We start from the raw sequence: 13877 nt of genomic DNA on the forward strand, positions 1-13877 counted from the left end.
TCAACCAATTTGCCTGGTACTGAAGTTAGGCTTACTGGCCTGTAATTACCAGGATCACCCCGGAGCCTTTTAACAAAAATCAGCATTATATTAGCTGTCCTCCACTCATCTGGTACAGAGGCTGATTTAAGGGATAAGTTACATTATCACAGTTAGTAGTTCTGCAACTTCAAATTTAAGTTCCTTCAGAACTCTTGGGTGAATCCCATCTGGTCCAGGAGACTGATTACTGTTTAATTTATCAATTCGCTCCAAAACCTCCTCTATTGACACCTCAATGTGGGGCAGTTCCTTAGATTTGTCACCTAAAAAGAATGGCTCAGATAAGGGAATCTCCCTCACGTTGTCTGCAGTGAAGACTGATGCAAAGCATTCATTTAGCTTCTCTGCAATGGCCTTGTCTTCCTTGAGTTCTCCATTAACACCTCAACCATCTAGTGGCCCCACTGATTGGCAGGCTTCCTGCTTCTGATGTACTTAATTTTTTTTTTTTTTGCGGTTAGTTATTGTCTTTTTCTAGATGCTCTTCAAATTCATTTTTGGCCTGCCTAATTATACTTTTACACTTGACTTGCCAGAATTTATGCTCCTTTCTATTTTCCTCAGTAGGATTAAACTTCCAGTTTTTAAAGGATGTGTTTTTGTCTGTAACCACCTTTTTTATTCTGCTGTTTAGCCATGGTGACATTTTTCTGGTCCACTTACGGTTGTTTATCTATCTATTTATTTATTTATTGGGGGTATACATTAAATTTGAGCCTCTATTATGGTGTTTTTAAATAGTTTACATGCAGCTTGCAGGCACTGAGCCAAGATAACCCTCACTAGGAACCAAATGTAGAACATGTGTGACATCTTGCAAAGTCTCAGGGAAGGGCAAGAGAGCATGGCGACCCATATCATTTGGGAATAAAAGTTGCTAATGAAAAAAATGGAAATGAGAGTTGGAAGTATTACATCAAGTGAGATGGTGTTAGAATGTGTACTGTCACATCCGATAAAAAGCAGAGATGGGTTCAAACTGCAAACTTTGGCAGACACCTGAAAATCTGTGGCTGATCCTGGCAATTACAGGCTGGTAACCTAACTTCAGTATCTGGCAAAGGGCAACAAAATGATCAGGGCTATGAGACACCTTGCATACAAGCATCCGATGAAGTGAGCTGTAGCTCACGAAAGCTTATGCTCAAATAAATTGGTTAGTCTCTAAGGTGCCACAAGTCCTCCTTTTCTTTTTGCGAATACAGACTAACACGGCTGTTACTCTGAAACCTTCCATACAAGGAGAGCTTAAGAAGACTGGGACTGTTCAGCTTAGAAAAGAGATGATTAAGGGGAGTATGACAGAGGTCTATAAATCAGGACTGGTGTGGAGAAAGTGAATAAGGACATGTTATTTACTCCTTCACATAACACAAGAACCAGGTGTCACGCAATGAAATTAATAGGCAGCAGGATTTAAACAAACAGAAGGAAGTAATTCTTCACACAACTCACGGTCAACCCGTGGAACTCCTACCCAGAGGATGATGTGAAGGCCAAAAGTATAACTGGGATCAAAAAAGAATTAGAGAAGTTCATGGAGGACAGGTCCATCAATGGCTATTCACCAAGATGGTCAGGGACACACCCCCATGCTTTGGTTGTTCCTAAACCTCTGACAGCCTGCAGCAGGGACTGGATGACAGAAGATGAACTAGGTGGACCATTAGTCTGACCCAGTATGGCCATTCTTCTGGCTGTTCAGATTTGGAGGTTTGGTTCAGTCCATTATAAATCAAAAAGTAGCCATTTGCAAATTTCAGATCTGGATCTGTATCTGTATTTTGAACTCTTTTCTCTTCTTCAGTCTCCTCATCATAAGTAGTGTCAATGGAGCTGGTTTCCTAAACTCTCTCTGACATCATGTGTTTCACTAATGCTATACTGGAAGACAAAATATGTATATTAATGAATTTCATGCTCAATGTCTATCTCCGACTGATTAAAACTGGATGTCATTTTTTGAATTTTTGTCAAAACCTTTAATTGAAAATTTTATGTTCTCTGGAGAAAAAAAAAAAAACCTAGAATTTGTTTATGAACATTTTTATTTTTTTGGGTGGCAGTTTTCAAACAGCTGTAATTAAAACAATCACATTAAACTCTTCTCTATTGAGGGTTAAATATTTACATTTGAGCTACTATTGCTTATGAAGTTCCATTATGAGCATGTACAAAATTATTCAAGTTAAACAACTACTCACCCAGAAAACACCTTCTCTTGTTTCAGAGGGAGACTGTCTGCTCTTCACCACTACTTGTCTAATGAAACTTTCATATTTATTTGGGATTGTTTCCTCTGGCACTTTGTAAGAATAAGGGTGTTAACTCAGGTGTCCTGACATCATTCCAATTTGAATAATTATATCTGCTCATGTAATTTAGCTTGCCTAAATTCTCCCTCTCAGATAATCTTCACTTCCTGTTCCGAATTATTGTGGTGTAATCCTTTGCTCTTTTAAACAGCTGACACTTATCATCACATATGTGTCTCCAGTTCAGAGGTGGGAAGAATGATCCCTCCCTACTGAGAATTTGTAGACCCAATAAACATAAAGTGCATTGGGATCCTTTGGGATGAAAGATTATCATCGTCTTTATATCTGATCATTGCAAATATTTTCTTCACAGAGACGGTTCTCCGGCAATATTCTGGCTATGACGTTGTTCATCCAATCCGAGTTGATGAGAGCGGATCTTTTCTGTCCTATGATCTGGCTCATCGCGCAATTCACAAAAGGGCCCTTTCCTCAAGGAACAATTTGCTCTCCTTTTATGAGCTGCATTACAAAGGACAGCACCTAAAATTCAATTTAAGCATTAATAACAATCTCCTTGCTCCTGGGTTTGTTAGTGAGAGACGATATGGAGGAATCACCAATGCCAAGATCCAGTCTTACAATCACAACTCTTGTCATATGATTGGAGAGGTCCAGAACTGGGCGCTGAAAGGTGGTTTAGCAGCTCTTAGCACGTGTGATGGGCTGGTAAGTGTTCCAGTTGAATTCAGAAAAATGATGCTTTAATCACAGGGATATCAAAATATTAGAAACGATGGGTAAAATCCTGGCTCCATTGAAGACAATGGCAAAACTCCCATTGACTGCAATAGGGTAAGGGTTTTACCCTTCAGATTTGATGCTGCCTCCACTGAAGTTAACGTCAAAGCTCCAATTGACTCCAGTGGTGCAGGTTCACGTCCTGTCGGCTTACCTGTTTGGGACTATGCTCTCTTGTCTTCTTTCCATACTCCTGTAGAAAGCAGATTTCAGGTGTCAACCACTGAAGACTGTCCTATCTCATGCCTCCTTCATCTGCTATAGTCCAAATGTGGGATCACAGAGGACTCCATTAAAAACAGTCCGTGCAGAAAGCTAAAAGAGATTTATGGTGAAACGATTCATGGTTGATGAAACTCATCATGTTTTCTGGACATCAGTGCCAAAGTCACACTCTGCTATAACTAATTTAAATCAGTGAAAATACCGGGTTTGTGTAGGAAGCAGCTAAATTTGGGTCTGAAACAAAATGACCTTTCCAGTGAAGGAAAGATAAAAGGTACGATAAATCCAGTCTGTTTCCATTAGTTATTAGACTAGAGTCACACCTGCCTGCCTTGCTGAGGATTAAACAAGTGAAAGGGTAACATTTTCAAAAATGCCTAAGTGACTTAGGACTCTAAATCCTATTTTCAAAAATGACCAAGGAATTTAGGAGTTGACGTGAAAGTCTCATTGAGTGCCCAGGTCGTTTTTGAAAATAGGATTGAGTCTTACATCACTAAAGCACTTTTGAAAATATTCTCTTCTATCTTGATCAATATAATTAAATCCAGACATCGCCGTTTCCATGCAGATGTCGTGGGGCAACAAATATTCTGATTGTCTTACAGCAGGCAGTGGAATGTATGATGTATATGTCTTCTAGTGCCTGGCCCACAGACCGAATAAAGGGACCGACGACTGGGGAAATCCTTTTTAGCTCAAGTGATAGAGGCCTGAGGTTCTGGAGATAAGGAGGGCTCTAGATGTGGTTGCCCAGCAGGATGTGTGTGTGAGAGATTCATCTAGTAATTGTGTCAGTTGCCCTGCAGCATGGCTTAAGATTAATGTATTTAAACAACAGCAATATGCATCCGTGCATTGCATTCGTCTTCTGGCACGCGATGCTTTTTTAGAATCAATAACCTGGACAGGTTACAGATTTGGTTTTGGTTTTTTAACTTGAAATTTAGGCATTTGCCACTGACATTCTGTGACAAAATCACTGATGTTGTTGGTCAGATGCTCAGCTTGTGCAAGTTAGTGTAGCTTCATTGCATCTGGCCCCGAAAGCCCTGTTGCAGATTACTAAGCAGTGGGCAGCAGATCGAACTCTGCACATAGCATCAGTTGATTTATTGGAGAAGGTGAAGGTAGTAACAGCGAAGATCAAATATTTGTAACTATTACCTGATGCTGAATGTTGTTTGGAATTTAAGAATAAAATTTGGGAGATGCTTAAGGTGTCAGCTAATCACTGCAGAGATCAGGAAAGGTGTGATCACTGTGTGCAGGATGTACATCATGGAGAGAATACTGTAAGGTGCTGAGCACATCCTGGGAGGTACAGAGGACCCTTAGTTCCTACTGAAGAGAACAGGAGCTATCTGCGTTCAACATCTCATTACATTGCAGGATCAGGCCCTTTAGTTTGAACTTTCTCCCTAAGTTCTACAACTCATGAGAAGAGTTTCTGGATTTTGACATACAGCTGCTGAGTAAAGGGCAGAGATGCAGTGTAGTGGCCTGGGCACCCCAATGGGAACCAAGGAGTTCTAAGGCTGCCTCTTACGCTGACTGCCTCTCGGGCCTCGGTTGCTTTTCAAATCTCTGAAGTTGGGATGGGAGAGTAAAAACGACTTACTTCTTGAGCTGAACAAATGCCAAAAAAAAATATATTCCCAAGCATTCATTCAGATAAAAGAGGTGAATTCCTTTAGGAGGAGCCCATAGCCCTTTGAGTCGCATGTTTGCGAATGTCTTTCTGAGTGAAATATTGATTGCCAGATTGTTCAGGGAAAGGGGAAGTGTCATGAATGCTCATGTGAATGTATCTGCCCATAGATACCCTGGGCAAATATATAGGCACACTGAAAGTATTCACAAGGCCATCTTGAAAGCTATTTATAGGTGAGGGACTTATCCAGTCAGGAAACAGAAGCAATACCATGTGACTTAGATGACCAGCCCCATTGCAGGAGTTAGGCATAAACAAATACTCAAAGCAATAACTGTAAATAGTTCATAGGCTGAAGTAAGTTCACATGAGCCATTCATCAAATAATATTCAAAGAAGAAAAAGATTAGTGAAAATTGATGTCTGTTTGCAGATAATCCACAAACAGGAGAAGGGACTAATAACAAATGCATTATTTGCTAGGAATAACTCGGCCAGCTCAGTCCCTTTCACAGGGGTGTTGAGAGGACTAAGTAGCTAGTTTGTAAAGCACAGTGAAGAAGAAAAGTACAATGTAAATGCTAAGGATTCTTATTTAAAAGTGGATTTACTAAAGTAATGATTGACAGGAAAAATGGTTAGACTAGAAGAACTTCGCAATATGTAGTTTAGCAGAGCTGGTGAGCAGCTATTTATCATATGGTCAACTTATTTAGAATCACAAGAGAATAAACAGTTTAATGCTCCCAAATCAGTGAGCTTTTCAACTTCGCTTTATATATTTTTTCTTAAAGCTAAACCTGAATTTTTCAGCAGACAGACATTAAAACACCCAATGCTATACAAACAATATATAATGTCATATATAACAATTGTTGAAAGTAATGCAGCATGAGCTGTGCCTTCATTATAAAGGGTTAATCGCATATCATTTGGAATTGTGCTAAGAATTACTGTATGTAAACAAGGAAGACAATACAGTTCTGCAGAAGCTGGAAGCTACAGGGGTAGGACACAGTGGCTTGCTTTTATGTGTGATGGTAATACTTTACGTTCTAAACTTAATGTTGTTTTCATCCAACTTGTAATGTACAAGTGACTTGAAATTTCTGCCTGTGACAAGATCAAGTGTAATTAGCATTCCTCAAGGCCAAATACCTCTTATCTTTTTGATCAACATCTGGTCTAGCATTCGTTATTCTGTGTAAGTTATAGTAATTACATGTTTAGTAGTATCGTTCCCCTGCCTTTCTAGCTTTGTGTTTTTATGACCACGTTTCATCTCTAACAGATTATTTTTAAAAAAGACCATCACACTTAGATCCTTGCTGTCCAGAAAATTAAAAGAAAGCAATCTTTATTCCTTTGCCCATTAAGGGCCTTATTGTGCTCTCTCTTAAACTGGTTTTCTGCCAGTGTAATTTCATCAACTTCAGTGAAGTTACTTCTGATCTGTACCAGTGTAAGTAAGAACAGAATCTGTCCTATGTACTGTACAGGAATTACTGAGATAAAATAAGGAATTATCACATGCAATATGCAAAAGCATTAATAAAATTGTAAATATTGACGTGAAACATACAATCCCACCTGGAGCAAATCTCATCCCTTGATAAAATTTAATTTAAAATATTTTCCCAGGAGAAAAATCTCCTTGTGATGAAAATGTCCCTTTTGAAGGATATTCTGGGCAGTTATTAGGCAGAGGCCATGATACACATCCACCTTCCATTATGGGGGGGTGGGGGACAGAATAAAACGTATTAAGAAACTAATTGAAAGCTCCCTAAGGAATAGATCTGCGTAAAGGACAATGTCCCTGGAGCTCCCATCTCCGCACCCCTGTGTTGTAATGATCTTCCCAGAGACAGCATTAATAGCCCGTGTTTCTGAAAGTCTCCTTGGTACGCCACACTGCCAAGAATGCACCTGGGGCAGTCCTGTCCCTCTCTGAACACCGCGCTACAGGAGTGTCAGCCCTACGCTCATGGAATTACGGGAACAGCCCTTTGCTCTGTCAGCAGAGAGAACCATCCCAGTTACAGAGCTGAAATCCTCAGAGCGGATTCCAGGGGCTGCCATAACCCTCCCATACACACCCGACGGCGAGCTGTGCTTTACTGCACAGGTGTGTCCCCTCCACACATCACAGGTACAGCATGAAGGCATTGTTCAGCCATAAGATACATCTTGGAAACAATGTAACCTGAAAAATTAATGGCTTCATTCTTAAATGAGAAAAGTGAGGTCAGACTGGCCGTGCTAAAAGCTAACCCCCTGGGCCTTCATTCCTTAACGGAGCTGCAGACTGCCACGGGGTCCACTCACTGCAGGTGGTGCCTCCTGCTGGCAGCTCTGGGGAATCTTTCCAGGCCCAAGGTCCCCTTCTGCTGCTTGCCCTGCTGCCTCTCTCTCTCTGGGCCCTGCAGCCTCCTTTTCATGACTGGGCGCTCTGACCAGGTCACTCTCTGTTTCTCCTTTCCATGGTACCAAAGTCTCTCCTGCCAAATGGGCTCAGGCAGTCTTCCCATTCACTGCCCAGCCAGTGCCACTTCCTCAGTGGCTGGAGGGGAACCCGGGCCCAACCCCTACTCTGGGTTCCATCTTAGGGGCCTTTTCTTCAGCAGCCAAGGACTGTTCCCTCCTGGACCTTACTACCCTTCCCTAAGCTTCTTCTATACCTTCTAGCTCTCCCCACCCCCCTGGGTTTGCCAGCCTCACAACTCCCTCCTCCCAGGGAGTGACTGCAACCTACGCTCTGCAGCCCCTCTCTGGCTTTATAGGAGCCCCACCTGTTCTTGCACAGGTGAGCTTCCCCTAATTAGGGTCTTCCTCTCAGATGTAATTCTCCCAGCTTCCTGCCTAATAGGTTAATTGGCCCATCTTGCCTCCATTAACCCCTTTAGGGCAAGTGTGGGATGGACACCCCAGCACACAGACAAGAAAGAATCAACCAAGCATCAACTGGAAGATCACATGAACTATTGTTAAAGAATATGGCTCATGTGGACAAGAGCCGGAGACCCACGCTGTCCTTGGTGTCCCAGCCTCGGGATTTGCAGTGGAACCCCCATCTCCTCCATAGGCTAGAACACAATATTAACCCCTACATTTGCCTGATAGAGATGGGCCCAGCTGGGAAGCTCTGGTCCAAATACAAATGTCTCCAAAGTTTGGAGAATTGATTTTTTTATTAGTGTTTGTGGGCCCCAAGGGCAGAAGGCATCAGACACACACAGAGGTTGTTCTGTTTGCAGGAGGCATCGTGGAGGATAGCAATACACAGGACAAGGAACTAGGTGGTTTGGTGGGGCTGGTGTTAGCAACAGAGAGAAGAGAAGAGACACCATAAGAAATGAATTTCAGCTCCATGAGCCTGGTTTTCAAAGCTCCAGCTGAAATCAATGGGGGCTGTAGATGCTCAGCATCTGGAAAATCACAGACCCATTATCTTTTCCATGGAGACCACTAGGTTACCACCACTAATTAAGGCCACAACCGTGCAATTGGATCTGTACAGCTAGACCCTTGTACAAAGCCCATTCAAGACACTGAGGCCTTGCATGTGCACAAGGGCCTGTCTTTGTGAATCCGGTTGCAGGATCAGGGCCTAATTTGGGGGGGTAAATCCTGCTCTTCGGTGGTGTGCGGCTCCTGTGGGACCCTGCCAGACCCAGCCTGGGCGTGTGAGGTTGGAGCATGTTGGGTTCACTGTGGGATGAAGTAGCAGGAGAAAAAAAGGAGCGTGAAGAAGTGGCCTACACCAGAGCGCCTTTGCATGGCCTGGGGTCATGCGTCAGGTAGTCTACCTCAGTTTCCCCCTCAAGGGGCTCCTTAAGGAAACTCCACACACCCTTTTTGTCCAGTCACAACACCCCTTCTTGGAGTCTGGATCAGATTAAAATAAACTCAAGGATGAAACTAAGTCCAAACCAAAGTCCATCCATTTAACCCTCATCAGGTCACTACCAGTCATTTCCTGCCTGTAGTCTCAGTCCCCCATCCCAGGAATCTCCTCTGTGCACTCCTAGCAGTCTCTAATCACCCTCCTTCCAGGCCTTCCTGCCTAGGGCTTGGCTTCCCGCTTTGGCAGGCCACTCCCAGGCCCTACCTGGCTGGAGTCGCAGTGCCAAGTCCCCGGACTTTCTGCTGGAGCCAGCCCACTCCTAGCAGTCCCTGCTCTCCTACTGCAGTAGCAACTATCCCTTCACTGCGCTCACCTTCTGCGCTTTATAGGGAAAATCACCTGATCCATACCCAGATGTGCCTCTTCAGGGTTGGCTCCAGGCCTCCAGCCCTTAAGAGGCAGCCACCCTGTAATAAGGAGCCATAAGTGTCCAGAAATTCCCTTTTTCAGTATCTTTGTAACAACAGCAAACAAACAGCATAGAAATAGCTCTGAAAGCCACCGGAGCAAAAGTGAATTGAGTTGTGTCTCTGTATGCCATGTGGCTGGAAGATTTCCACAGTGTGGAACTAGCCCTCTGGGGGAAGGAGAAGCTAATTGCTCGTAGTCAGGCCTCTTGTAGCATGTGAAGCCTGGTGAACTGATGATCATACTTACAAAACGTCTCCTGGAATAAATGGAGAGTCTAACAACAAGGCTTTATTGTGCCACATTTTAATCTTCCCTCGTTTTTTTCCTGCTTGTGGCATGCAAAAGTAATGAAAATGTCAGATCAAAAGCATAATAAACAAAGCTGAAAACGAATGGGTTATTATGTAAGCATCCTACACAACAATCCACTTCAGACAAGCCAGACAGAGAGCAAGGCTACTCCACAGCAATCAATGCAGCTCAGAACCCACAGAGTGCTGTTACAACATGCAGATACATTCAAATCACATTTCTAGCAGCACTACCCTCCCGCAGCTCAGTGATCATCCACGACTAAGAAACCTACAAACTCCTTCTCCAAAACTCCCCGTTCCTAGGAATGAAACAGATACACAGAGCAAATTCAGAGAGGCTGAAGTCAGGAGAATGGGAGCATTGCCTAATTGTAGTTACTATTGATATCGTTCAATATCACAGATTTGAGACTCAAACACAGAGCCCCATAGCGATCAGCAGTGGGAGAGTTTATTAAACAAATGAAAGCATTAGGATTTCATTTCCTGCCAAAGGAAAGATGCCAATAGCACCTCCTCGTTGTGCTGTCCGTGCAATTGTTTGGCTCAGTGAGTAACTCTGAGTTTCCCAGCTTTGAGTTCCTGCAGTGAACTTGGACCCCTACAGCTTCGTGTTCCTCTGCGTCCCTAAAGATGTTCTGATGCGTGAGCATAAGAAGCCAGAAGCTGGCACTTTGGTTAAGGGTGGTTAAAAACCATGGGTGCTTATACCGTGTAAATGGGCAGCAGCAACTACCTTGAATTTAGAGGGACACCCTAATAAAAATACTGCAACGTTCTACAAAAAACTACTCAAAATGCTGAAATAGCACTGTGATAAGATGTAGTACATTGGTCTGTTACAGAAGAGTAACAGAACTTTTTAAATAAGGGCAGAGGCAAAGAGTGATTTTAACATAGGAGAGAAAAAGAAGCTTGCAACTTACTCGCACACATAACCTTACTGTTCTCTCTTGGTGTTTTCTGTCTGCTTGTCTTCAGAAGCCTCTGTCTGTCGCTGTCTAAATCCTTACTGTTATTGAGCACCTCAGCATCAAACAGCCTTGCCCTTTGTTTCTAACTGGAGGCAGTTAAACTTTGCAGTGCATGCATGAGTTTTGCTTTCTGAACCCTAACCCTAACCCTAACCCTAACCTTTGACTAGTGTGTTCAGTCCATGCTGGTTTGTTGTTCTGTGTCTGGGAGCTTATAGTTCTCAGCATGGATAAAGAGGCAAAAGCAACATCTTTACAAAGCATCTATTTCTGCATGACAAATTCTGCAAACCCATCACACTGTAATTGTCTTCACCCTGAGCCAATGCATCATACAAATTACACTGACTTTCTCTCCCCCTCCCAGAGAGGTGTATTTCGGCTTGCAAATGAAGACTATTTCATTGAACCTCAGGCTACAAATAAGCACGAGGACGGGACAGCCCGTCCCCATAGGATCTATAAACGTCATGCTCCAAAATATGAGGAAGAAGAGTCGATAGTGGAATCCAGCAGAAAGCGAGACAGGAAACAGCCCGATACCTTGGGAACATGTGGAGTCCAAGGTATTTTATCTCCTTTATTGCAGTTTCATAGTGAGTCAAAAGCAGCTAGAGGATAACAGATTTTAATAATAGGACAATGAAAGATAAACACTTGGGGCCCCATCCTGCTAGGTGCTGAGTGCCTTTGATATCAAAGCTCAGCATCTACCTCCTGTGCTAAAGCATTCAGCATCCTCACACACAACTCTGCCTGCAAGAGGGATAGAAATTGAACATTAATTTGATGCTAAATCATACTGAAGTTTGGGGTTTTATTCCTGGAATGTATTGTACTGCAGGTCAAGCGTACCAACTAGCAATAGGCTGGCTAAAAGAAATCTCTTAGGTCATCCAGAATATTTCCAGCAAAGACATACCCCAACTGCAAGTGCATTTATGCCCCAAAAGGGACAGAGCCAGAGCCTTCACGAAGTCTACTAATCCAAGACAAGTTTTGAAGTGGGAGATGCTCAGGTACTACAATGAGGGGAGCACAATGAAACTCTAGGATAAATAGATGTATGAATAGCTTGACAGCTATTCTCAAAGAGAGTGCCAAGTTTCCAGAATTGTAGACAAACATTATTTCTGCAGACATTTGTATTATGGAAGGGCTGGCCGCTTTTCAAATTGCCGGTCATGAGTGAGTGACAGCTGCTAAGGAATTTGCTTGTACGGCACCAGGCAATCATTTTGTGGCATTCATAACTTGAGTCCCACAAGTAACAAAGGTTACGCTGGAGGGCAGCATTTTTATTGTCACGTGGCAAGAGTTCTGCATTTGCTACGTCTTCTCACGTGCATGTGCTCAGTCACTGCAGCCCTAAACCACAAGCCACTGATTGCCATGTTTTCCTTCCACTCCGACGTCAACTTTCTGCTTCGTGGTGACTGTTTGTTTTCTTGCAAATATGAGTTTTTTGTGACTTAGCAGCTGGTTGGACTTTCAGAGTGAAATAGTGGCTCCACTGAAGTCAAATTCTTCCAGAGCAGTGGGCTTCCTACATTCTTCTGGAATTTAGGTGGGGATTATTTGATCTAGAATAACTGATCCAAAAGAGGAGAGATGTGAAGACTGAAATCAGCAGGCTTCCTTTCCAAGAAAAGAGCATGCCTGGAAAGACCAGTGGCCCCCTCCATAAATTTCAGCTTTTAAGGCCATCAGGGGCCATTATGGTCACCTAGCCTGACTTCCTGAATAGCACAGGCCACCCAGTTCCACTCAGCTATTCCAGTATCAAGCCCACAACTTGTGGAAGAGCTAGAAAATATCTTTTAGAAAGACATCCAATCTAGATTTAAAGACTTTAAGTGATGGCGAATCCACCACATCTCTTGGTAAACTGTCCCAACAGTCCATTATCCTCACTGTTAAAATTTTGCTCCTTAACTGTAGCCTGAATTTATCTAGCTTCACCTCCAGCCACTGGAGCTTATTATGCCTTTGTCTGCTTGATTAAACAGCCCTCTACTGTCAGGCATTCTCCCCACATAAGTACTAACTCACCATGATCACTACAGCATCACCCAAATTACATTTTGTACCTCAAACATTGACTGTGCTATTGGACAGGAGCTAGAGCAGATTTGATTTTGCAGGCTTGGGAGTGAACCTGTGCCAGCCTCAGAGAAGGATACCTGTGTCTAGTCCCTTATGAAATTCTGAGGCTTTTCACAAAGATGTTACCACTCTCTTCAGAGGCAAAGGATAGCCCAGTGATAAGAGCAGTGGCCTGGGGACTGAGAGACCCATATTCAATTCCCTGCTCTGCCACAGATATCTTGAATGGCCTTGGGGAAGTCATTTATTTCTCTGTATCTCAGCTTCCCATCTATGAAATAGTATTTTCCTACCTAACTGGGGTGTTCTGAGGATAAATACATTAAAGATTGTGAAATGCTCAGTTGCTGTGATAATGGGGAGCTGTGTAAGTATTTTAGACAGACTTCTCAATTGCCAGGGCAGGAAGCAAACGGTACATTATTTACCTTGTGTGCCAAGGCAGAAAGGTTTAAATGCACAGTTCCTTGGTTATGAGCTCCTTTGGAAAATTTGTAGATTGAATCCACTGCAGAACAGGTGAGACCCTCCACAGCTGGTCCAAGAGCCCAAATTTTCTCAGCACTTGCTGCCACAGAAAGTATCATCAGCACAATCACGCGTCCTTCCAACAACGAAGGAGACAGAAAAGGGTTGGTTAAGAATATTACCTAATATGCTTCCCATCCTCACCGTGGCTTCTCTGCGGCTGTGGAGCATAGTAGAATTCCTTCCCAGGTGAAGTAGGGTGGATGGTACAGAGCGCCACTGGACAGGAGCTGCATTTTGTTCCCTGTGCAAGGTACACTAGATAGCGGAGGAGCAGTAAATCTGTGTGATGTGTAACTCTAAGATACTATGAACATACTTTGAACATACTGTGGGCTTGAAGCAGGATTCACTGAGTGAAATTCTATAGCCTGTACCATGTGGAGGATGAGACTAGATAATTCATAGGTTTAAAGGTCAAAAGAGTCTACTATGATCATCTGGTCCAGAGGTCCCCAATCTGTGGGGCCTGCCCCCCCTCAGGGGGGCATGGAGGAATGTTTGGGGGGGGCATGGCTAGGGCCTGGGCCAGCCCCCACGGGGGAGGGGCGGGGAGCGAGTGCCACCCGGCTCCACTGCTGGCCCCAGCCGCTGGCCCCCTCTCTCAAGGCTCTGCTCCTGGCCGTGGCTGCCAGCCCCATGCTTGGGACCCCAACT

General features: G+C 43.6%; 1 protein-coding gene across 2 annotated transcripts in view; it reads left to right on the forward strand.

Annotated features, from left to right (window-relative positions):
* The window catches only part of ADAMTS7 (ADAM metallopeptidase with thrombospondin type 1 motif 7), a 141590-nt gene that overhangs the window by 4938 nt on the left and 122775 nt on the right, over positions 1-13877 (forward strand). The window contains exons 2-3 of one of the 2 annotated variants that reach the window (XM_073304523.2): positions 2674-3029; positions 10954-11152. In XM_073304523.2, coding sequence (XP_073160624.2) covers positions 2674-3029; positions 10954-11152 — 555 coding nt within the window. Of the gene's footprint in view, positions 1-2673; positions 3030-10953; positions 11153-13877 lie in introns of those variants that run through there. The other variant, XM_073304524.2, reaches the window with a different exon arrangement.

This window comes from Lepidochelys kempii, chromosome 10 (genome assembly GCF_965140285.1).
Source record: "Lepidochelys kempii isolate rLepKem1 chromosome 10, rLepKem1.hap1, whole genome shotgun sequence".
Taxonomy (NCBI): domain Eukaryota; kingdom Metazoa; phylum Chordata; order Testudines; family Cheloniidae; genus Lepidochelys; species Lepidochelys kempii.